At 59.5% G+C, this 24,713-nt stretch overlaps 1 protein-coding gene across 3 annotated transcripts; it reads left to right on the forward strand.

Annotated features, from left to right (window-relative positions):
• Positions 1-23,927, forward strand: NDST1 (N-deacetylase and N-sulfotransferase 1). Of its 3 annotated transcripts, none has more exons than XM_075509449.1 (15): positions 1-120; positions 12,189-13,092; positions 13,739-14,221; positions 14,448-14,535; positions 14,764-14,918; positions 17,289-17,474; positions 17,810-17,938; positions 18,115-18,297; positions 18,531-18,627; positions 18,780-18,903; positions 19,510-19,684; positions 19,919-20,089; positions 20,995-21,104; positions 22,036-22,138; positions 22,252-23,927. In XM_075509449.1, the coding sequence occupies exons 2-15, from the start codon at positions 12,583-12,585 to the stop codon at positions 22,369-22,371; spliced, it is 2,634 nt and encodes an 877-aa protein (XP_075365564.1). In that variant the 5' UTR covers positions 1-120; positions 12,189-12,582; the 3' UTR covers positions 22,372-23,927. The 3 variants fall into 3 exon arrangements, with proteins under 3 accessions (XP_075365564.1, XP_075365565.1, XP_075365566.1); XM_075509450.1 differs by having other exon boundaries at positions 20-116; XM_075509451.1 differs by lacking the exon at positions 1-120 and adding an exon at positions 10,115-11,043.
• The last annotated feature ends 786 nt before the right edge of the window (positions 23,928-24,713 follow it).

Below are 24,713 nucleotides of genomic sequence, written 5' to 3' on the forward strand. Positions count from 1 at the left end.
GCGGTGCCTGGCCGGGGCGGCGGGCGGGACGCGCCGAGCGGGGCCGGGCCGAGCGGAGCCGAGCGGAGCGGGCGGCGGTGTCGGCCTGGCGGAGCGGCGCGGGCCCGGCCGGGCAGGCAGGTACGGGCCGACCGGGGCGGGAGGCGGCGGCGGCGGCGGCGCAGACAAAGGGCGGCCCCGCCGGGCGGCAGCGCGGGCCGGGACCCGCCGGGCCTTGCACCGCCGCTCGCCGGGCCGGGCTGGGGAGGGGGGAGCCGGGCCCCGCCGCCCTCCTCGGACCCCCCCCCCCCCCCCCCCCCGCCCCCGGGCACGGCGGCTTCCCCCCGCGCCCACCCTCCCCTTCCCCTCGGCAGGCCGCCCGCCGCCCCTCGGGAGGAGCCGGCCGGGGCCGGGGGTCCGGCGGGGCCTGCCCGGGGCGGCCGAGTGAGGGGGCCGGCGCAGAGCCCCCCGAGCCGCCCCCCGAGCCCTCGGCTCCATCAGCCCTCACGTCCCCCCGTACCTCCCCACCCGTCCCGCCCCGGCGCGCTGTTCGGGGGGCTCCGGAGGAGAAGGCGAAGCCGTGCGGGGTGGCCGGGGGTGCCCTCGCCCCACCGCTGCCCAGGCAGCCCCCCTCGGCCTCGGGCAGCGCCGTGCAGCAGGCGGGGATGCTGGCTGCCGCCGGAGACATCGGGGCCGAGCTGCAGCACGGGCGCCGAGGGCGTGGGGTGCGAGGCCTAAAGCGTCCCCGCTCTGGAGGAGCGTTAAGTGGCGTTAGGTAAAAATAATAAAGGATTGAAGGAGATCAGGACAGCGCGGCCGAGAGCCGGTTTGATGGTGCACGCCGTTCGCATGGCACAGCTTGTCCAGTCTGGCTGGAGTCCCCGTAAAGCACCTTATCGCTCCTTCTGGAAGAGGTCCTAGCATTTACCCAGTCACCGGTGAACTCCTGGGCCTTTCATGCATAGCTGTATTTATTTTTTCCCCCTAAGTCTTTTGTTTTTTGCCTTCACCGCTGCACAAGCAGGCTGTCCCCTGCTGATGGGGGCAGCCCGTGATGCCCGGTGGTGCAGAAGCCGTGGCAGCTTGGCCACCTTTCGGCGTCACCTGGAAGGCTCTGCTTCCCTTGGAGGCTGGTGCTCACGCCCAGCGCTGCGATCACATCCCAACGCCGCGATCACATCCCAACGCCGGGGCTCTCCCTTCCCGCAGTCCCAGCCGGCTGCCGCCGCAGCACACCGTGCAGCTGGTCTTCTTCCCGCTACTGGTGCTCGCAGGGTTGGGAAGCCGGCGCCTTGCAATGCCGCTTTGTCACCGACAGCCTTGAAACAGCAGCTCTTCCTGCAGCAAAGCAGCATCTTTGTTACTTTAATCTCAAGAGTGTTTTTTACCGGGGCTGGGCTGGCGCAGATGGGGAGGTGAGCGGCCCTGTGCCTGCTCCTCTCGGCTGCACACAGGGACCACGGCCGAGGAAGTTGTCCTTTTCCAAATAAAACAACCAGGATGAATTCAATAGGAAATAAGTTCCTTGCTTCTGAGTGAACTTGCTGTGGGTGGAGAAGAAGGAAATTAAACAATAGAAAAAATGTGCGGGGCTTTATACGGCAGGAAAAAAACCCCCAACCTCGCTGGCTTCTGGTGGGATGGCTGAGCATCTTCCCTTCGCCCGTGTCGGCGCTCCTTTTCGGCAAGGACGGTGAAGACGATGCTCATGTTCCCCGACACCTCTCTATCTCTGGGGCATCGGTGCATGGGTGTGGGGAAGCCAGGACCTCCTGCGTCACTGTCCTGCCAGTCCTCAAGCCACCCCGCAGGGTCACCTCGCTCGGCCCCGGTGCGTGCAGTGCCAGCCTGCCGGCTGCAGCCCCCAAATTCCTCCCTTCCCGCCTGGAGCTGCCGGCACGGGGCATGGATGCTGATGGGAAAGCTCATGCACGCGAAGCCTTTCCTGCTTCCTGCGCCTTTGGGAAGCTGGCGGGTCTGGTCTGGTTGTGTTTAGGTGAGGATGGAAAACCCATCCCACCCAAACAGACTTTTTATTACAGGTGGTTTGGGGTTTTTTCCCCTCTTTTCTTTCTGTGCGGTGCTGTCAGTACTCTAGAACAGGACGTATTTAATGCGCTGTTGGTGGTAATTTAAACAGAAGAAAAAAGATTCCTCGCAAGTCAAAAACTAGGCTGGAGCGAAGAGGAAATGATTAATTTTTTTTTCAGTAGCATGTCATGGTGAAGTATGGCACGGCCGAGCGTGTCCCTGCTGCAGTGTCACCGGCACCGCCTGCCCCTCTCCACCTGCAGGCTCTGGCTTTTATAAGCAGGTTTGATTTTGGGGGCATCTCTGGGTGCCTGGGCTGGGGACAGAGGGCCACGGTCCCACCGAGCATCCCGCCTTGGGCGCTTCTGGCCGGGTGCTGGAGATGGAGCTGCTCTCTTGGCTGTTCGTGTGCTGGGGCAGGGTCATGGAGGGCTTTGCTTAAAAGGGGTTTTGTGGAATTTTGCCTCCTAGATATACCTTATTGAGTTGTTTTTTATTTTTGGCTGTTGAGGTAGTGCCTGCTAGAATGAGGTTAGGACTTAAGGCAGAGAGAGAAGCAAGATATTAAGCTCCTATATCTTGCGACTGCTTCATGGCCATGGAGGGCCAGGGTTCCCAATCCATCTCACTGATGTTTCCAGCCCTGCTCTTGAAGGCACTGTAGGACCTCAGGAATGCCCTTGGCTTCCTTGTGTGTTTTTGGCCGAGGTGGTGGCATTGCTTTGTGCATTTTTACAATGTGCAAAAATTGTAAACCGGCCACACGTGAGCTGGTGGCTTTGGAGCCTGAGACGGGGGAAGGAGGACCTGGGTGGAGGGAAAGCGTGATGCTGCTTTCTTGGAGACTACTTCAGAAACCTCAGGGGCTGTGATGACTCGGTCCCCAAGTGCCTGCGGGAGATGATGCCCCCTGCACCCCCCTCTGTGCCCGTCCCCAAGTGTGGAGGAGCAGGGCAGCCCTCACGCCAGGACCCCTGGAAGGGCTCGGTGAGTCACGCAGCTTATGATTCATGTTTTCCTGCAGAAGCCACTGGCTGTAATGGCAGAGCTTGCAGAAGACAAATCAATATCGAGCCGTAAATCCCGCATGTGACTGCTGGCCGGGTGGCGAGGGGGCTGGGGTTGGGAGCCCCTCAGTTGCCGTGTCCTCCCCAAAAGTGGCAGGACCTTGCTGCAGCCCTCTGTCTGGGGAAGGGGCTGAGATTCTCGGCACTACCTTCAGGTGGTCTGAGCCTTCCTGGAGGGGTTTAGGAAGGTCAAGATATCCCTAAATGTGGGGTATCCTACGAGGAGCTGCCCTGGTATTTATGCAGGGGGCATGTCTGGAGGTCAGCCCTGCTGCTGGTCTGGTCCAAAGCCGTGGAGATGCAGGTTGTCTTGGAGAGACTGAGACTCTCTCCAAGGGGCTCTGCCCTGTTGTCCCTCTTCTGCCAGGGAACCCAAAATATCTTGGAAATCTCATCACTGATGTAAAGCAGGGAAGAAGTTTTCTGTCTGTCTTGGCTTGGGCGTGTTGAGGATTGGATTTACAGCGAGGGGTGTCCCTCTCGGCTCCCTCCGCTGCGCGGGGAGATGTGTGTCTCACCCAACAGTTCTGCGTATAGTTCGGAAGGATGACAGCCCCCGGGGTGTCCCCACTCCTTGGGACGGCGTACCAGCTCTGCACGCTTGCTGCTCTCTTGGCCCTGCCTCCCGTGCTTTGGCCTCGGCAAAACCCAAATGCCTTCTGGCTACTTGTCAGCATCTCGCTGAGTATCCCCCTTCCTTCCTGACCACCATCTGCTTCTTCACAGCCTTATACAGCCCTGCAATCTCAGGGCTTGGAGCCTGAAGTGGTGGAACCAGCTTAGAAAAAAGGGATGTGTTAAAAAGGGTTAACGGCTCAGTCCTGAAATATGGCTGCAAAATGCTGTCAATGCCTGAAGTCTAAACGTACAGCTCAGGCCATTTTATATCTCCTCCAGCAGCCTCGATTCATCCCCTGGCTGCGCTGGTGCACTGCTGGCCTTATGGATTTACGTCCGAGAGGGGAATTGAGGCTGGAAGGGAGGGAGGGAGGCTGTGCGTGGTACCCGGCACGGGATGGGGATGCTTTGCCTGGTGCCTGGGTGGGGGACATGGGAGCCCACCTGAGTGGGGGATGTCCCCAGGTAGAGAGGCCAGGAGTGGTGCGGTCCCCTGGCCCAGCTGGCCGGGGGGACGTGAAGCAGCACGTGTTACCGGTGGTTTAGTAGCTCTCGCCAGCTGAAACCGTGAGCTGGTGTGCGTGGGGCAGGCAGTGCGGCGTCGGGATGGAGGGGCAGGTGGGGCATCGGGGGTTGGTTCCTCGAGCGTTTGCTTTGCCTTGAGCCCCTGCAGAGGAGAAGGAAAGGACAGGGCTGATGCTGTAGCCTGGGAGCAGGTAAACTGATGCAACAGGCTTCCCGGGGAAATGCTGCTCAGCTTGTGCAACCTCAGACATGGGTCTGGAAACTGGGGAGGCAAGAGGCAGCTCGGGTGCCAGCAGCCCCGATGCTGTGCTTGTGGGGTGCAAATGTGGGCCTTACCAGCAGTGCCTTAGAGGGTGAAAACGAAACGGACCTTGCAAATGTCTCCTGTACTCTGCGCCTGTTCCTGCTCTCCACGTTTCCCCTGGGCTGGTGAGCGTTGCAGCCTCTGGTACTTTTTAAGGGTGGCAAAGTTTGCGTGCAGAGGTAATATCTTTTATTAGCCTAACTAATACCTTTAGGAAAAAACAGATGTGCTCTTGGGCCCAAGGAATGCCTGCGTGCCCAAAACGTGTCAGGTTTTCCAACTGTGTCCGATGGTCTAATAAAAGATCTGACCTCTGCCTGGCCTGGCTGCGACCTTGGAGCGTGCCAGCCCCGGGAGCATCCCTCCCGTGCATCAGTCACTGCCCGGCCCTTCCCCAGAGGACCTGCCAGCCCGGGAGCCATCGCCAGAGCATGCCTGCGCTCACAGCAGGCACTTACCTGCCTCCTAATTCAGTGCCGGCTGCAAGCACCCAGCCCCACGGGTGCTTCGGGCTCCCAGTGGGGTCTGTTGTGGCAGAATGTGGAGAAGCAGAGGTTGGCTGCGGCTCAGCAAAGCATCGGGCCATCAGGCAGGATGGATGCGGTCCAGCGGGAGCATCCTTGGGAGTCCCTGGGAGAATGGAACAGCTTGCGCAATGCTCCATCCTTGCAGGGATTTCTCCCAAATGCGGGTGCCAGAGGGTCGGTTGCTCTCCATGAGCTGGTTCACACTGTGGTTTTATGGATGCTGCTTTGCAAAAGTGCCGTTTTGGGGCCGGGTTAGTGCTCGGCAGGGCAGCCTGCGCTCCCCAGAACAGCTGGCGGTTCTTCTGTGGCGGGACGGAGCTGCTCTCCTACCAAATTCAAATTCCCCGTAATGGGAAGCTGTCAAGAAAACGAAGCAGCTGGCCCGTCCCGTGGGGCTCGCAGCACTGCCGCGGCCAAGGGGGGGGGAATTGCTGCTGCCCCCCCCCCAGCTCGCCATGATCAAGCATCACCTTTGCTCTTGTGGCAGGACCAGCATCTCTGCGGGGAAGATCTGGCCATGCAAAGTGTCGGAGGCAGCAGAAGGTGGTTCAGTCGGTGGTTTTTTTGGGTAGGAGTCCCGTGCGACCTGTGGTGAGAGTGCAGGCTGCCACTCCAGTTTAATATAAAAATTCATGCAAGATTATTTTCCCCTCATCCTTTTTCTTTTTAAAATACTTGGGATTCAGGCCCTGCTTATCCAGAAAGGCTCTTGGGTGCTTGGAGAGCTGCAGGAACCCACATGGCACATTTCAAAGCAGGAAAACCCAATTCATTGAGTGGATTTTTCCCCCCCTGCGAACCCACTTAAAATTCATGGAGAGTTTTGTCAGTAAGAACCTGTTTCAATTAACAAACAAAAGAAACTCTCCTCGTTAAGCGCCTCTTTCAATTAAGGTTTGGGAGAATTCCCCCAGCTCCGCTTCCTCCAGAGCGAGGCTGTTCCCGAGGATTCAAGGGCAAAAAATACCCATGCGGAGGAGCAACCTGCGAAGGGCTCCGGCTTTTTCGGGGGAAGGCGGCGGCACGGCCCGAACCGTAACCTGGCCACGGGGTATCGGGGTGTTTGGTCGGGGCGATGTCAGGAAGCATTGCTGCCGGGGGGTTGACTGCTCAGCCCGGCATCCCTGGGGCGTAGGAAAGCTAATGACTGCTGCTAATTGCTGGCCTAGTTTATGGAGGAGGCTGATTTCATGTGGGAGATGGGGGGGAGCGTGGAGAGGTGCTCTTCCACATCAGGGTGCTGGGGACAAGGGGGATGACAGCCACCAGTGCCACCTTCCAGTCACCGGTGCCTAAGGCTCACAAGGACGGTGACCTCCCCGGGGGGGTTTCTCTATACAGCCTCGCTGGCGGGGGGCTGCGGCACCTCGGAGCTGGGGAAGGGGCTGGGAGGCGGGGGTTAGCAGGGGCAGGACCTGGGGAGTGGGCTTAAGACGTGGGGTTTGCTGGAACTGGTATTAAAAGCCCCGCCGGTCGGGCTTGCCAGCTGCTCTGCCATGGAAAAAGTTTTAATCACGGGCTTCCAGGAACCTCACCCAGTTCTTTGGGGTAGTGGGTGTTTTTTTCATTTGTTTCGGTTTTTCCCCCCCTAAAAATTCAACAAACGTTTGCAGCAATTCGCCACACACCAAACCTTGCCTTTCCATCCCTCTGCAGGGAAAGGGCCGTTTTCATGGTTGTTTTTTTGAAGAAAACCCGAGGAAAATATTACTTTTATCTTTTCCAGTAAAGCTGAAGTGCTAGCACGGCTTTCTGGCTGAAAAAAGTCTCCTCCAGACCTAGGCGCTTTGGCCAAAAATAACTTTTTGTTACGTGAAAATCTTTGACGGCTTTTGCTGGGCGAATCACTCATCTTGGTTTCTTTGCCACAGGAGTGGGCAGATGGTGGGCAGCTGGAGCCGGAGTTTTATTTCCAGAGGGTAAACTTGGTTTGGCAGCAGCAATTCAGGTGGATGCTCTGACTGCTCATTTCTGGCCAGGCTTTATAAATCAGATCTTAAATAAAGTGCTGAGAAAAAAGGAGGATTTTCCTGCTGAAGTCTCCCTGGGGTGCAAATGCTCCAGACCTTGAATAAATCAGGGATGAATTTTCCTGATATTCCCTTGTGTTTGCTCCTGTCCAGCCTGTGCACGGCGGGGAGAAGCCGAGCTGGCTAGGTCTGGGGTGGGAGCAGCACCGGTGGCTGCCTGCCCCTGCCTGCTCCTGCCTGTCCCAAGGGCAGCTGCCGGGGCTACCATTGCCCTTTTTTAATTTTGCAACTTTGGGCACCCGGGAAACGCTGGTGTCCTTAGGAAAGCGGTGCTGGGGCTGTCCCCCTGCCAGCAGCAGGGTGTTTTTCTCCCTGGCGTGTTGTAACTACTGTTTGCAAAGCGCTTAAGCAGCCCGTGTAATCTACCGCTAAGACGCTCCTTATCTGGCATTATAAAACCGCCCCGGTGGTACACGGGCGGCTTTGGTGAGAGCGGGCGGCCAGGACGAGCTCGTTTGTGCTCACTTCTGTCCTTCTGCTCGTTTTCCCCTCTCCGTCTGCTCCGCATCCCTCTCCCCTGCCGGGACACCCTGGGTTTGCAGCCTGGCAGGAGGCAGCTGGACGTCCATACAGCTCATCCTTCCATCCCTGTCTCTTTGGGCCCACCCTAAAGACTCACCCGGGCTGTGAGTAAGTGGGGATCGCCAGGAAAATCCTCAGTTTTGCAGCAGTTGAATCTTTTATGCTGGGTTTTGGCTTTGTCCCCTCCGGTGCAGGGCTTCGGTCCCTGCTCGAGGAGCACCTCAGAGGTGGGATGCACAGGGAGCTGTGACCCGGTGCCTCCCGTGCTTTGATACCGGTGTGCATCGTCGTACCACTGGGCACCGAAGCAAAGGAGTTCATTTCTTTCTGATTGTGCCTTCTCTTGGCCAGTGGGTCTGGCCCTGGCTGGGGAGGGAGGTGACGGGGCCAGGGCCAGGGCCGGGCAGTGGTCCTTTGCACCTTGTGATGACTCTGCCCCCATGCCAGTGCTTCCAACTCTTTGCAGATATTTCCAGTTTTAGTTGGGATCGCTGCCGTTCGGAGTTGATAAAGGCAGCGATGCAGAGGTAGGTGTTTAAAGGCAGGTTTTTCACACCAGTTACCTTTTCATTTTCAAAGCAAGCTTCCCTGTCTTAAGCTCGCAGTTGTCTCTTGAATAATATGGTGGCATTAATCTCCTCTCTAAGGACGTGCTTAGCTCAGTGGTTTTAGATCTGCAGCCCTCTAAATATTACCAGCAGAGTGAAGGGGATTCCCTCTAGAGGGAACTTAAACCTATTAATAATAATTTGGCTGCCTTTTGTGCATCTTTTACAGGTAGTCCGCGATTCCCGAGGCTGCAGGGCACCAGTTAGTGATTGCTGAGGATGCTGGTGAGGATGCATGAGGCGTGGGACAGACGGGAGGCATGGTGGGCTGAGCGCTGTCTCCCCCCTGGGGACCTGGGTCCCAGCCTGGCCGAATTTAGACCTTCCAGTAGCCTGTTGCCATCAAACGTCTGAGTGGGAGACGAAGCAGATGGGTTGGTGGGGCCGAGCTGGCCGCATCCCCTGCGGTGTGGTAGGGTACGGGAAGGGAAGTGTTGGAGCGAGCAGAAGCAATTACAAATCGCTGAGCTGGGTGATGCAATTTAGCATCCTGCCTCTAAATCCTCCTCCATCCAGGCTTGACCCCCACGGCTGGCTTACGTGGAGAAATGGAGCTGGCGTGGCGGTGACGAGGTGATCACCCAGCGGTGCCGGCGTGGTGGGGCTCTCCCCTGCGGCGATGAGGAGTGAGGCAGGGGTGCCCACCCGAAGGGTGCCGGCAAGAGAGGAGCAGGATTACCCATCTAGCTGTGGTGTTTAGCATGTGGCCCCATCTCTGTGGGTTGAATGTTGGGGGTCTGTGAGCTACTAGAGTCGGGGCTGGGGTCCTTGTGCATGCAAGGCCTTGGGGTCTCTTCTCCATGAAGGTGGATGCTTGCTCCTTCCCTTGCAGCCCTTTCCAAAGTGGTGCGAGGCAGATGCATGAGCAGTTTCTTGCCGTGTCACGCCCGTGGTTTTGAGTCCACCTCCCATCCCTGGGCTGTGGGGTTGGGACAGTTGATTTATTTGACAGCTGGGACTTGTGAACTGCCAGATCTTCACTGCTTGCACCTGCAGCCGGACCTATTGCACCCCCGATAAATCAAACCGTGCTGCGGTTGTCTGCTTGGACGGCCGACCCTTCCCTCTCCTCCGGATCTGCTTGCACTTCCTTGCTTATATTTAATCCTCCCATTGCATCCCTGCAAAATCCCACCGGAGGTTAAAGGAAAAGAGTGCTGCAAGCTGCTGACAGAGATGGTTTCATCCCCTCTTGTCCCCTCTGGTGCCCCTCTAGCTTTCTGGGGTGCAGTGGTTCCCCAGGGAGTGTTTGTGGCCAATAACTCTGGCCAGGGGGAAACTGCAGCCCCCAAACCTCACCTGGGGGCGGATTTAGAAAAGCTTTTCAACCATTTTCCCCTTCCTCCTGCATCTGTCTTAGATTTGAAGTGCTGATAGTAAAAGGCTTCCCCGGCTACGGTTGCGCTCCCTGCCTGCCCCGGGGTCGGATCCGGCCCCGCAGGGTGCTCCGGGCTCCCGGCCATGCCGGGGAAGCCGCTTGGATGCTGATTGTGTTTGTCAGGGCGGCTGGATTAACAGCGCTGTGGCTAAGCCTCCTCGCCGAGCCTCCTCTCCAGCGGAGCCTGGACCAGGGCTTTGCTCAGAAACCCACCAGAAAACAGCATTTTTCTGGGGCTCTTTCTCCTGTGGTCCTTGACATGTGGCTGAGCACCCGTCTGTGCGATGGGAGCCCGCCGGCGCCGTACAGTGTTTCTGGGGGACTGAGGTCTGCGTGTGGGACTCGGGCTGACATTTCCAGCTGGTGCCTTTTAAATAACCCCTGTGGTTTTAAAAGGCACCTGAGCAGCTTCTAAAAATCAGGTTAAAAGGAAGTTTGACTCTGGCTTCACCTTGCCAGCTCATGTGCTTTTTTTTTTTTTCTATTTTACCATCATGTTTCCCTTTTGTTTTAGAAAAGCTGTTGGTCTCGAGAGCTTGTTTTGTGCTCTTGGACCTAAACCTGCTTCCTTCTCTGGGGTGGAACTGTCGGCTCTCCCACCGCTGCCGGGGATGCGCAGGGGTTTGCTGGGCAGCGTGCAGCCAGCACCCACTCACGTGGGGAAAGCGCCGAGCAGGAGCATCTCCAGCCCCCGGCATCGCCCCGAACCCCTCAGCATCCTCCCCGCGGAGGCTTTACTCCAGCAGCGAACTGGCAGAGCAGGATTCCTGCCTGCTCTCTGCCTTGGCGGTGGGTTTGTGGGGCGGGATGCTGCCTGCTCCGCTCCCGGCTCACACCTGGCTGCTCCGGGGGTCCGGCGCTGGCCCCCTGCCCAGGCAGGCGTTGCCTTTGTGCTTTGACGTTGCAGCCTCCCTCCCCGGGGAGAGTCAGCCGGCGGCTGCCCTGAGATGCTGTCTCCAAAGCCTGGTCATTAAGTACCGTAATTAAAAGCTCTTAGAAGAGGATGGACTAACGAAGCCCCCTTGGAAGTGGCAGGTGATGTGGGCGTGGGGCCCCATTCCCATCTGCTGTCTCGTGGGTGGTGGGAGGATGGACACGCAGTCCTGCCCGTGAGCCACCGGCTCCGCCACTTGGCATCAAACCTGCTCGTTCTCACTTCCCCGCCCATCGCCATGGGAATGTGGCTGCCAGCACCCACTGCTCCTAAAAGACGAGAGAAACGGAGGAAGAACGGGATGACATGGCTGGGATACTTGATAACACGGTCCCGGCTCTCCGCATCCCTAGGGATGGTACCCGGGCAAGGGAGCCTCTGTCTGCATGGGTGCATCCCTAAAAGCAACGTCCCTGTGTGCTTCTCCTTTCGGACCTGGAGAAGTGCCCTGCCCCGAAACCCCGGCGGGGGGTTCTCCTGGGGATGCTGAAGGTCCAGCCCCGCCGGAGGGGAGGAAGGAGTGAGTTGGGGCAGGGCACACCTGGGGGGGCCGAGGAACATCCCCTCCTGGTCCTGCCTGGAGATCATCCACGTGCACAAAGATAAATTACAAATCAATAAAACCAGGTGCTCTGCCGTGCCCGGCACAGCTGGCAGCGGAGGTTGCTGGTGGGTGGCGGAGACAGTGATGGAGGCTGGCTGCGTGGCGTGCGTGGGGTCCGAGTGGAGCAGCCGGTGGGGTTGGGAAGTGGAGCCTGGGACTCGCTGCAGGGAAGGGCAGGGATGACAGGATTACCCTGCCGAGCCCCAGCCTGTAATCCACGGTACCGTTCAGCCGGCCACGTTTAATCCCGTTACGTGCCTGGCTGGTGTCTGTAGGGTGGGCGCTTGGCCGCGATGCTGGCGGGGCACAGGGAGCTCTCCCCGGGGAGGAGGAGGGACCTCTGCCCTTGTCCCTTGCACCGGCGGTGGGTTTGGGGACGGTGCTGCAAGCCACCGTGCCACCACTTTTATTTTTTCCTTAAACACGCTGGCCACATCACTGTCCCTGCCCAGGGTGGCTTCGCCTCCCGGCAAGCGGTGCCCATCCTATTTGTTTCTTTCTTTTCTTTTTTTAAATGGGCCTTTCACAGGGAAGGGAAAAATATTCCCAAGGTCCCTTCGGCTCCACGTGGGCGCTCCCACGTGCCTGTCTCGGTGACCTTGGCTGGCGGCTCCCGGCTCGGCCTCGTGCTGCCTGGCTGGCCGGCTGCCCGCGTCCCTCCCTGCCAGCCGGGCTGGGCGACGGGTGGCTCAGACCCCCCGCACCCCTTTCTCCTTGCCGCGGCCTGGCTCCCGCTGGGTGCCTGGCAAACAGGAGGAGCGGGGCTGCTTCTCCGGGTGCTTGGCGTGACGGGGACTCGTGGGGGGCCGGGGGCTCCCCCATAGCACCCCAGTGGTGCTGCCGTGCCTCGGGCACGCGCCGCAGCTGGGGTCCTGCGGCACGCGTGCGCGCTGCGCTCCCGCCCCGGTGCCGTCGGGAGCTTGCGGCACTCTCGCGGCAAGCCCTGGCGTGCCGGCAAGCTTGCAGAGACGTCTGCCAGGGCCGCCGTGCTGGCGTTAATAAAAGCAGTGGCGTTGGTACTGACGCCGGCCCTGCTTGCTCATCCTGTCTCTCTCTCGCAGGGCACCGCACGGAGCCGGGACACCGGGGTGCCCCGGGGAGCCGCCATGCCTGCGTGCCCGCCGCGAGCCGCGCCGAGGCCGCCCGCCGCCCCCTCGCCCCACTGAGGCCATGGGGCTGCCGCTGCCGCTGCCACCACTGCGGGGATTTCAGCTCGGCAAGGGGACTCTCGGTGCGTCTGCCATGGTGACATGAAGCGGACAGCGAGGGACACCGGACTGCTGGAGGGGAGAGAGCCTGCACAGGCGGCCTGCTAGTATTTTAATTTATTAGTAGTATTCAATTTTATTTTACCTTTTTTTTTCGTTGGTTGGTTGCTTCTTCCCCTCCCCGGGGCTCGCGAGGGGAGGGGGCGGGCAGGGGAGAGGGGCCCCACCTCGCCCCGCGGATGCAAGGATGACTGTGCTGGCCAGGGCCCGGCGGGGTATCCGGCAGGTCTCTCTGCAGGTGGTGTTGCTCCTGCTCTTCGTCGTCTGCCTGCTCAGTGTTTTTGTCTCTGCGTATTATTTATATGGGTGGAAAAGGGGCTTGGAGCCCTCCGGGGACGTGGCGGGGCCGGACTGCGACGAGCCCAAGGTCGCCCCTTCCCGCTTGCTGCCGCTGAAGACCCTCAAGGTGGCCGACTCCTCCCGCACGGACCCCTTGGTGCTGGTCTTTGTGGAGAGCCTCTACTCCCAGCTGGGCCAGGAGATCGTGGCCATTTTGGAGTCGAGTCGCTTCAAATACAGGACGGAGATCGCCCCGGGGAAGGGGGACATGCCCACGCTGACCGACAAGGACCGGGGACGCTTTGCCCTCATCATCTACGAGAACATCCTCAAGTACGTCAACCTGGACGCCTGGAACCGGGAGCTGCTGGACAAGTACTGCGTGGAGTATGGGGTGGGCATCATCGGCTTCTTCAAGGTAAGGGGATGTGTGGTGTGAACCGAGACCCTGTGGCCAGGCCGGGTGTCAGCGGGGGGCTCTGAGGTCCTGGTGCCCTGCAGGGATTGCACCCTCCCCTTGCTTTCTGCGAGCAGCCCAAGTTGGTGTGGAGCCAGTCCGCAGCCTGGCATGGGCTGCAGGCTTCTTGCAGAGGGCACCATCTTAGCGCTCTCCCTGTGGAAGGGCTGTGCAGCTCCTGGGTGTTTTGGGGGTAAAAACACACCTCTGGGATCAGTCCGGTTGCTTTTAGCATCCTGTTTCCCAGCAGCGACCCTGGGAAACAGGATGCTAAACGGGATGCTGGGGTTCGCCAAAAGCATGAGCAGGTATTTTGCTCAGCAGCCCCCTGCCCTTCTCCTGCCCAGGGCTCGCAGCCCCGGGGGGCTTTGCACGTTGAACGTGAGCAGGATTGGGTGTGCAAGGGGGATGAGGGTGCCCCATGCTCAGGAGAGGAACCGGGGGGACCCAGCACCGGGATCTCCGTGGGTGGTGAGCCACCTAACCCCTCGCCATGGTGCCCCTGGTGAGTCCCTGCCTGCACAGCCAGGCTGGGCGCTTGGGGTGTCTTTCAACACCTCCGTCCCCGGCGTTCTATCTCCTCCGGCTCTCATCTCTCCCCTTGCAGGCCAACGAGAACAGCCTGCTGAGCGCCCAGCTGAAGGGATTCCCCCTCTTCCTCCACTCCAACCTGGCGCTGAAGGACTGCAGCATCAACCCCAAGTCGCCCCTGCTGTACATCACGCGCCCCAGCGAGGTGGAGAAGGGCGTACTGCCCGGGGAGGACTGGACCGTCTTCCAGTCCAACCACTCCACCTACGAGCCGGTCCTCCTGGCCAAGACCAAGTCGGCTGAGTCCATCCCACACATGAGCGTGGACGCGGCGCTGCACACCACCGTGATGCAGGACCTGGGCCTCCATGACGGCATCCAGAGGGTGCTTTTTGGCAACAACCTCAACTTCTGGCTGCACAAGCTCGTCTTCGTGGACTCTGTCTCCTTCCTGACAGGCAAGAGACTCTCCCTGCCCCTTGACCGCTACATCCTGGTGGACATCGACGACATCTTTGTGGGCAAGGAGGGCACGCGCATGAAGGTGGAAGATGTCAAGGTGCGGCTGTGATGTCCTGGCCGGGTGGGCAGGGGATGCGTGGGGCTGGGTGCTTGCGCCTGCTCTGGGATGCTCCAGGGATGAGCTTTCCTGCCCCCAGAGCATCCCCTGGCCCCGTGGGAGCCCCTCGGCGCAGCTCTCGGGGACACGGGTCCTCGCCCTGGCGTGGCAGCCATCCCTGTGGCCGCGTGCTGAGGACATCTTGCTTTCTCTCCCCCCCTCCCAGGCACTATTCAACACGCAGAACGAGCTGCGCACCCACATCCCGAACTTCACCTTCAACCTGGGATACTCAGGGAAATTCTTCCACACGGGTGAGGAGGGCAAGGGCGTCGCTTTGCTTGTTGGTGCCGTACGGCTGGTGTTGAGGCACAAACCGGTGCTCAAAGAGGCTGAAGTTGGGGCTGCAGGAGGGTCCTCGGGCGTCCCACCCCGCTGTCCCCCATCACCTGGTCACTGCGAGGGGCTTCCCTTCCCTCTGCCCCAGCTGCTTGCGCGTGGCTCCGTGTGCCCAGCGGTGACGGCGAGCATCATTCCCGCAGGTACCGATGCCGAGGACGAAGGCGACGACCTGTTGCTGTCCTACGTGAGGGAGTTCTGGTGGTTCCCCCACATGTGGAGCCACATGCAGCCTCACCTCTTCCACAACCAGTCGGTTCTCGCCGAGCAGATGACATTAAACAAGAAATTCGCTGTCGTGAGTAAGATGCCGCCGGCGGGGGTGCTTGTGGTGGGGGAAGGATGGGAGAAGGGGGGCAAAGAGGCAGTGCCTGGGTTGCCCGTTCAAGGGGAGACATCATCCGTGCCTTGCAGCTTTTCCTGGGGGGATGCAGGGGTCCAACCCATGGGGGGTGCGGAGGTCTGACCCATGGCTCTGCAGGAGGAAGCATCTGCTTGGGTTGGTGTGTGCTGGTTTTTAACGGAGCCTAGGGTTGTGTGCTCAGCCCGGCGCGGTTTGATGCTGTGCTGGGCAACGATGCAGGATCCTGGAGCGGTGGCCATGTGCTGGGAGGCTCCTGCTGATGGAAACTCCCTCTGCAGGCCGAGCTGTCGGGGTCATGTTTGGTTTATAGAGGCAGGCTCTGACCTTCAGTTTGGTAAGGGGTTGCCCATCCTCTTGGACCATCCTTTATCTGCCCTGGATAAAGCCAGCGTTGAGACCAGATCATGCTGTGATCGACTGGTTTGCTCACAGCTGTCTTGAATCCAAACCCAGTAAAGCCAGACCAGTAATAATAATTCAGTCCTACGGCCTAAGAGAGGGATCTTCAGGCTAACTTGAATTCATTGTCTGATAATTAGAGGTGTTTAAGTAGAGAGAGACCGGACCATCCCTCAGTGCCGGGGAAGGTTATGGAGCAGATCATCTTGAGTGCCATCACGCGGCACGTACAGGACAACCAGGTGGTCAGGCCCAGTCAGCATGGGTTTATGAAAGGCAGGTACTGCTTGACCAACCTGATCTCCTTCTGTGACAAGGTGACCCGCTTAGTGGATGAGGGAAAGGCTGTGGATGTTGTCTACCTAGACTTTAGTAAAGCCTTTGACGCTATTTCCCACAGCATTCTCCTGGAGAAACTGGCTGCTCAGGGCTTGGACGGGTGTACTCTTCGCTGGGTAAAAAACTGGCTGGATGGCCGGACCCAAGGAGTTGTGGTGAATGGAGTTTACTCCAGTTGGTGGCCGATCACAAGCGGTGTTCCCCAGGGCTCAGTACTGGGGCCAGTTCTGTTTAATATCTTTATCGAGGATCTGGACAAGGAGATCGAGTGCACCCTCAGTAAGTTTGCAGACAACACCAAGTTGTGCGGGAGTGTTGATCTGCTTGAGGGTAGGAAAGCTCTACAGAGGGACCTGGACAGGCTGGATCGATGGGCTGGGGCCAACTGTATGGGGTTCAACAAGGCCAAGTGCAAGGTCCTGCACTTTGGTCACAGCAACCCCATGCAACGCTACAGGCTTGGGGAAGAGTGGTTGGAAAGCTGCCTGGTGGAAAAGGACCTGGGGGTGTTGGTCGACAGCCGCCTGAATATGAGCCAGCAGTGTGCCCAGGTGGCCAAGGCGGCCAATAGCATCCTGGCTTGTATCAGAAATAGTGTGGCCAGCAGGACTAGGGCAGTGATCGTGCCCCTGTACTCGGCACTGGTGAGGCCACACCTCGAATACTGTGTTCAGTTTTGGGCCCCTCACTACAAGAGAGACATTGAGGGGCTGGAGCGTGTCCAGAGAAGGGCAACAAAGCTGGGGAAAGGTCTGGAGCACAAGTCTGATGGGGAGCGGCTGAGGGACCTGGGGTTGCTTAGCCTGGAGAAAAGGAGGCTGAGGGGAGACCTTATCGCTCTCTACAGCTACCTGAAAGGAGGTTGTAGAGAGGTGGGGGTCGGTCTCTTCTCCCAGGTAACAAGTGATAGGACAAGAGGAAATGGCCTCAAGTTGCGCCAGGGGAGGTTTAGACTGGATATTAGGAAATTTTACTTCACTGAAAGGGTTGTCAAGCATTGGAACAGGCTGCCCAGGGAAGTGGTTGAGTCACCATCCCTGGAGGTATTTAAAAGACATGTAGGTGTGGTGCTTAGGGAGATGGTTTAGTGGTGGACTTGGCAGTGCTAGGTTAACGGCTTGAGTTGATGATCTTAAAGGTCTTTTCCAACCTGAACGATTTGATGATTCTATGATCCCTACTGGGGATGGGCAGTTGTCCAGCTCAGAATTTCCAGGCTGTTTTATATCTACTGATATAAACCAATTAACAGTCCTGTGTAGATGTATCTCCTCAGAAGAGCTTTGCTGCTGTTGTTTTCTTGGTGACAGCAGAAATGACAGGGATGAGGACGGTCCACATGAAGCAGAGGAGTGAGTGTCCACCCAGCACATCTGCTGCTGGGCTCCCTTTCGTGGAGACAGCCCTGGTTAGGAGAGGATGTGCAGGCACAGCCCTGCCCTGGTTGCTCTCCAGAGGCACGAATTGACTATTTGTCAATGGGCAGTCCCTTGGGGAGAGATTGGTTTGGGACATTGTGGTTTTGGGGTCTCCATGCTCACCTACTCCCTGCTCTCTTCTCTGCAGGAGCATGGCATCCCCACTGACATGGGGTACGCCGTGGCCCCCCACCACTCAGGCGTGTACCCTGTCCACGTGCAGTTGTACGAAGCTTGGAAGCAGGTTTGGTCAATCAAAGTGACGAGCACAGAGGAGTACCCCCACCTGAAACCTGCTCGCTATCGCCGTGGCTTCATCCACAATGGCATCATGGTAGGTGGCCAGGCTTTATCTCTGGTGCTTCTCTCCTCTGCCTCCCCCACCAAAAGCCAGAACCTTGGCGGGTGGTTTCTGGGCAGCTTGGATGCTTTGATTTGAGGGGGTTCTGTCTGCTGCTCGTCCTGCATGGGGGAAGCTCGTGTGAGGACAGTTTTTGGCTGCTCCATCTATCCACCTCCATGCCTTATGGGCATCAGGATTCAAGTCAAAGGTGGTGAGGGGCAGTGGAGCCAATCCTGACCTCTGGGGGTTGAGGACCCACTTTTTGTTTGGGAGGAGGAAGGGGACCCAGCCCTGGATGCTCCATCCATGTCTTTCTCCTCCCCCAGGTACTTCCTCGGCAAACCTGTGGCCTCTTCACACACACCATCTTCTACAACGAGTACCCCGGTGGCTCCAGTGAGCTGGACAAAATCATCAACGGGGGTGAACTGTTCCTGACTGTGCTCCTCAACCCCGTGAGTACTGCTGTGCAGCTGCCCGGGGACAGACGGACAGGTGTCTCTTGCAGAGCCATCCCCTGGTGCCACTGTGGGCAATGTCCCCAACGTCCTCAGCCAGGGTGGGAGCTGTTCGTGTGGGACGGCCGCTGGGTGAGGCTCTGCTAACCCCTGCTCCGTCCTCTCCACTTCAGATCAGCATCTTCATGACCCATCTGTCCAATTACGGCAATGACCGCCTGGGCTTGTACACCTTCAAGCACCTGGTCCACTTCCTCAACTCCTGGACCAACTTGAAGCTGCAGACACTGCCGCCTGTGCAGCTGGCACAGAAATACTTCCAGATCTTCTCCGAGGAGAAGGACCCGCTGTGGCAGGTACCCCTCATGCCTGGAATGGGGGGAACAGGAGGTGTTTCGACTCTTCGTGGTTCTGCGGGCAGTGCCGGGAAGGAGTTTGCCCTGTAGAGCTGGAAATAACCCCAGTCTTTGCCCTGCCCGCTGAGCAGTGTGGCCTCCCCAAGCATCTGCTCGGGCTGGAGGGGGCCGAGCAGTGGTGCACGGTCCTGTCCAAGCTGCCCTGTCCCTAATCCTCCCCTCCTGCATTTCAGGATCCCTGTGAAGACAAGCGTCACAAAGACATTTGGTCCAAAGAAAAGACCTGTGACCGATTCCCAAAGCTTCTCATCATCGGGCCTCAAAAAACAGGTGCTTCCCTTCACCCTCGGTGCCGTGAGCATGCTGGGAGGCTTGCCGGGTCCTCCACGCACCCCCAGAGAGCCTCTCTCAGCCCTCCTGCCCTGGAGGAGCTCGGGGGGAGGCTTGGCCCAAGTCAGCTCTCACTTTCTGTCTGTCCGAAGGAACGACCGCCCTTTATCTCTTCTTGGGGATGCACCCGGACCTGAGCAGCAACTACCCCAGCTCAGAGACCTTCGAGGAGATACAGTTCTTCAACGGACACAACTATCACAAGGGCATCGACTGGTAGGTCTCCCCATCGCGGGGGCTGAGCTGGGAGCGCTGGTTCCTTCAGGAACCAGAGCAGCGGTGCTGTGGGGTTTCCCATCAGCCTCGCAGCCACCGGGCTCTTGGCAGAGGCCACCTGGGTGCTGCAAGGTGGGATGAATCCTGCATGGGCTCTGCCCTTTGCAAGGGTGTGCTCAGGCCAGCACCAGCTCTGTTGGGTGGTCAGAGAGTTTGCCTTACTGTGGAGGTCTGCAGTGCGGCCAACACTGGTGGTGGTTGCTGCTACGCTGCCTTCAGACCACCACAGCACCATGGTTTATCCCCAAGATGTTGTCCTGAAGGCAAAGGCCGCTTGCTGGGTCTCAGAAGTGCTGTCGGCAGAAGCCATGTGCATGTGTGTTCATCTGCTACCCCCTGGTTTCGGGGTCTGCCTGGGGAATCTGGTGAGGCGTGGCCCTCCAAAATGGCTGGAGGGGATTGTGGAGCCCCAGGCAGCGTGTCAGACGTGGGGGGACCCTGCAGGGTTAGTGCGTGGCACAGAGTATCTGAGATGTCACCTGCGAGGGGGGTGCTGGGGACATCTCGTGGTGCCCATCCTCCTGCCTCACGCGGTACCTCCCCCAGGTACATGGAGTTCTTCCCCATCCCCTCCAACACCACCTCCGACTTCTACTTTGAGAAAAGTGCCAACTACTTTGACTCAGAAGTGGCTCCCCGGCGAGCTGCGGCCCTGCTCTCCAAGGCCAAAGTCATCACCATCCTCATCAACCCTGCAGATCGAGCCTACTCCTGGTATCAGGTGAGCCGCCCGCCTCTGCCTCTGCCCCGGCTTGGGCAGCCCCGTGGGGCGGTGGGCCAGGGGCTTGCCTCTGTCAGCTTGGTTTGGGAGGTGGGGTGGCTGCGGGCACTGCACTTCTTGGGTGAACAAGACATGCGAGGACACAGCGTGGTGGCCTGGGAGCCATGGTGCCTTGCGGGCAGCCCAGGATTTGGGTTGCCCCGGGGACAAACCTGCCTTGCTCGTGCCTGACAGCACCAGCGAGCTCACGATGACCCAGTCGCCCTGAAATACACCTTCCACGAGGTGATCACGGCGGGACCCGAGGCTGCTCCGAAGCTCCGGACCCTGCAGAACCGCTGCCTGGTGCCAGGCTGGTATGCCACCCACATCGAGCGCTGGCTGAACAGCTACCACGCCAACCAGGTAGGTGTGGGAGCACCCCACTCCTGCAAGTGGCAGCACCCCGGGGAGGCCCCCTTGCCCAAGCAAGGACGTGGGGAGAAGAGAGCTTGGGTCCCAAGTCAGCTGTGAGGGTGCTCCCATGGGAGCTGCTTTTCTTATACCCTAAAAGCCATGGAGGGAAGAGTAAAAGTACTTGGGGAAGGGGCAGAGGGGAGATATTGTGCAAGAAGGAAACCCTTGTAGTGTGAGGTTGTTGATGGATGATGCACAAAGATGTCCTTGTGCCGGTCCTGGGCAGGTAGGTCCTTCTGCTGGTCCTCTGCCAAAGCAGGGTTGAAAGGGGTCCATGGGGTGGAGGGCTGTGGGTGGCTCTGCAGGGCACCCACTGCTTGCCCGCCACTCTTGGCCACAGACTCCCGTGGGACTGCCCTGTCTGGTGTCACCGTGGCATCCAAGCAGGACAAAAATAGCAGGCAAAGCTGCCCCTGGTTCGAGCTGCCTGCGGGGGAAATGGGGGCTGGATGCCAGCGCTGCTGTGACCCGCACAGTGGAGCGCTGCTGGCAGTGTACGGGCTCAGTCCATGAATGATTTTTCCACCATCATTTAACCTTATAAAGTCTATTAGTTGTCTGCTTCTGGCATAATTGCTGTGATGCAGCCCTGGCTGGCTGTGGGTTAGGTGGCCCTGAGCCGAAGCTCTGATGTTGTCCTGGATGGGTCCTGGCCCTGGCTTTTATTTGCATTTAATTTTCTAACACCCAGTGTAAGTGAACACCGGGGCACGTTAGCATTCAAAACGGGACGCTGCACGGGCTGGTGGCAAATTTGACTCCAAGATGGCAAAAGGTGCGAAAAGGTGCGTTATGCCCCAGGAGAGCAGGGCTGGGAGCCAGCGGCACCTCACCGCCCGCCTTGCTCCTTGCAGATCCTGGTCCTGGACGGCAAGCTGCTCCGAACGGAACCCGCCAAAGTGATGGAGACGGTCCAGAAATTCCTCGGCGTGACCAACTTCATCGATTATCACAAGACCCTGGCGTGAGTCCTTCCCCGAGCTTCTCCTTCCTCCAACCTGCCGTTGCCCCTGGGGACACCCAGCGCTGTCCCGGGGCAGCCCCCAGCCCTGAGGCTCACTGCGGGGCTGCTGCTGGTTTTAATGAGATCAGGGTTTCACTTGAGGCTGGAACAGCAGCTCCTGGTTGCCGTGACCTACGCTGGGGTAGCTGCAATCAGAAATAACGTTCAGCAAGCACCCCGCTTTGCTGTGCTTATCCAGGCACCGCGGTGGGGACGGTGGTGTCAGCCTGGGCAGCCCAGGAGCAGCACTGGGCTCCCGGAGCGGAGTTCAGGGGTGCGTTCATGCCACTTGTGATCGCGTTGAGCCCTGGCACCCCGGCTCCTCGTGCATGTGCTGCAGAGAGTGGCTCTTGCTGCTGGCCGTGTGGCACCTCTGCGGGTGACACCCTGCTCTCAGCCTTCCAGACATTAAAGGCCACCATGGGAAGCAGGAGCTCCAGAGCTAGAAAAACAATAGTTTACCTCTGTGCTGGTAAACTACATATGCGTTTAAACTATATATGTCTTTATACAAACTATATACAGGCACATATATTGCCTGTATATGTGGCTGCTCTGAGTCTGCACCCAGGTGTCGTGGGGCTCCTGAGAGCATCCAGGGCCAAAGGTGCCGCAGAAAATAATAACTAAACCCATGTAGACCCCCGTGCTCCCTCACAGCAGGGCGATGCAGCGATGAATGAACCTTGTCAGGCCGCTCACTGTGCGGCTGTACGGAGAAGCTGTTGTACAAGGGGGTCAATAACGAGATGTTAGCTGGGCTGCGAATTCGAAAGAGGTGGAGAAGTGCCCCCATGCAGGGCTGGGCAGCAGCGGGGCTTGTCTGGCAGCATGCTTGCCTGCGGCAGGCACGGGGGAGCGAGAGAGGTGAGGCAGAGCTGTCGCTTCGCAGGTTTGATCCAAAGAAAGGATTCTGGTGTCAGCTTCTGGATGGAGGGAAAACGAAATGCTTGGGAAAGAGCAAAGGGAGGAAGTACCCCGAGATGGATTCGGATGTGAGTATGCAGAAAGCCTCCTGGGACGGTCCCGAGCGGGGCTGGGGGGCCGTGCCGGGGCGGTGGGCTCGGGGCCGGTCCCCCTGACCCTCCTCTCTGTTCTCCCGTTGCAGTCACGCGCCTTCCTGCGGGACTATTACAGGGACCATAACATAGAGCTCTCCAAGCTCCTGTACAAAATGGGGCAGACGCTGCCCACCTGGCTGCGGGAGGAGCTGCAGAGCACCAGGTAGCTGCCGCCCGCTGCCCACCCAGCAATACCCGAGCGGGGCCGACCCCTGCACCCGGCGGGACCTTCCTCAGCAATACCCGGCCGTGGCCTTGGAGGGGACCCCCAGGAGCGGACGGCTGCGCCCGAGGCTGCCCGAGCGGTGGCCTGACTCTGCAGTCCCCGCGCTGCCACCTCTCCGCCTACCCCACGCCCGTTTCTCTTTCATTTTATTTTGTTTTCCTTTTTAATTCCTGGGCCTGTCGGTGAGGTCCCTTCCTGCCCCGCTCCAATGTGGGGAAGTGGCACAAATTCCCCCTTTCTCTGCCCAAAACGGGCCCTGACTCCCCTGGGCCTGAGGGCAGCGGCAGAGCCATCCCTCACCTCCTGGTCTGAGGGTGGAGGAGCCGCTCTGGGCACGCTGGAGGTGACTTTGCTGAGCCGGAGCAGAGGAGTGGAGCTGGTGGAGACCCAAAGCACAGAGGGACCCAGACCCGCTCCTGCCATCGGCCCCGTGGCAGGAAGCAGGAGAGTTTGCCGGATTCCCCCGACACCTACTTGGAAAAGCTGCGAACAAAATGGATTTTTCTTTCAAAGTCTTGGGCACGATTTCTTTTGTCATCTCCGTTTGTTTTCAAGCTACTCAACCGCTTCCTCCCCGTCCGTGGGCAGCGCGGTGAGACTGCGGCCGAGCAGGAGAAGGGCCCGGTGTGCTGGCCCCGGTGCGCTCCCCGGCACGCTCCCGTCCCCCCCAAGCTCCCCCTTGCGATCTTGTACACGCGTGGTGTTTCCTGTGGTAAAGCCGAGCGGTGCCCGGTGTCCCCCGGCACGGAGGAGAGCCAGCCCTCGGGGACAGGGCGGACATTGGAATAACGGCAATCAGAAGGATTCTGAGAACTTCAAACCTCTTGAATATTAAAAGCGAAAGTATTTTAATAATGTTGGGGTGCGGGGGGGTGGGGTGGTGTTTGGTTCCCATTTTGCAGGGGGTTGTTTTTCTTCGGTGCCAGAATTTGTACCTAAACCCCGAGGGTTTTACGTGGTCTCTTTGGTTGTTACATGTGACGTGGATGAAGGTCAGTGGGGAAGCGGGGGACGGTTTCCCAGCTGGAGACGTGTCTTTATCCCGGTGGTGCCGTACCGAGCTGCAGCCCCAGCTCTGCCTCTCCCGTGCCCTGTCCTCTTCCCCCCTGGGTTTTGCTGCCAGGGCTGGCAAACGAGACGGAGCTATCACGGGTTTACCGGGATAAGGGCCCAAATTTCCCCTCGGATGGAGCCGCTCCGCAGGATGCGGGATGGCAGCGGTTGCCGACGGAGGTGGACGCGGTACCCGGGATGCCGCCCTCGCCTCCAGGGCGGGGGGGGGACACACGGTGTTTCACCCTGGGTGACCGAGGGTCCCCGCTGGCAGCTGGGGTTCCCACCCGTTATTTTTGCAGGAGCCCCTGTAGCCGTGTGTGGGGCCGGGGGGGCTGCACCTCCCCTCTGCCCCTCCGTGGGCTTGTGCTGGGAGAGGCTCCCGGGCGCTGGTGTAAGGTCCTGTCGAACCAACTGCTAATAAATCGGGGGGCTCTGGTTTTACTTGCTGTTGTTGCCTGTTTCTCTCCTCGCCGGCAGGATCCAGCCCTCCCCCCGGGGGGTCCCATCGGCCTCCAGGGACTTTTGGGGCCCATCTTCTGTGGGGATTTGGGGAGGACAGGGGTGTGCGTGGGAGCAGCGCTCCGTGCACGAGGTGGCAGCAGCCATCTAGCCCTGGATCCGGCCACGCCGCACGGCCGCCCGCGGCCTCGTCTTCCCGGGATGGGGCCCGCAGCCAGCCGGGACAGCACCCAGCACCAACTGTGTTAGCACTGGGGCAGGGATTTGGGGGGGCCGGGGGGGGATCCCCGCTTGCCTTCTCCCCCCTGCCTGCTTAGCCGGTCCCTGCCTGCCAGAGCCTGCCCGCCGTCCGCTGCCTCCCCACCGCCTTCTGCAGCCCGGCCCCTGCGAAGCGCTGGAGGAAACGAAGACGGAGCCTAATTAATCCCAGCCGGGTTTGTTTGAACCTGTCGGAGTGACAAACGATGTGAGGTGCCGCAGGAGCCGCCGGACAGAGGAGAGGGGGCTGCGAAGGGAGAGCCGGGGCTGCCTGCCTGCACCCCTGGGGCTGCCTGCCTGCCTGCCTGCACCCCTGGAGCTGCCTGCCTGGACAAGGAGGCTTTTAATTTTGGGCCATGCTGGAGCAACGCCAGGCCATGCACCCTACACTGTCACCCCGTGGTTCGCTTCCCGGTGTCCCCGAACCTGGGAGGGAGCGGTGGGGTTGTGCCCGGGGCTGGCCCCCAGCCACCATCGTCCCCATCCAGCCCCAGGTGACGTGCAACCGGC

The sequence above is a fragment of the Mycteria americana genome, chromosome 8 (assembly GCF_035582795.1).
Source record: "Mycteria americana isolate JAX WOST 10 ecotype Jacksonville Zoo and Gardens chromosome 8, USCA_MyAme_1.0, whole genome shotgun sequence".
NCBI lineage: Eukaryota > Metazoa > Chordata > Aves > Ciconiiformes > Ciconiidae > Mycteria > Mycteria americana.

Coding starts and splice junctions, on each gene's coding strand:
- NDST1 (XM_075509449.1), top strand. CDS start 12,583: ATGACTGTGCTGGCCAGGGCCCGGCGGGGTATCCGGCAGGTCTCTCTG. Junction 14,222..14,447: donor TGAAGGTGGAAGATGTCAAG/GTGCGGCTGTGA, acceptor CCCCCCTCCCAG/GCACTATTCAACACGCAGAA. Junction 20,090..20,994: donor ACAGCTACCACGCCAACCAG/GTAGGTGTGGGA, acceptor TGCTCCTTGCAG/ATCCTGGTCCTGGACGGCAA.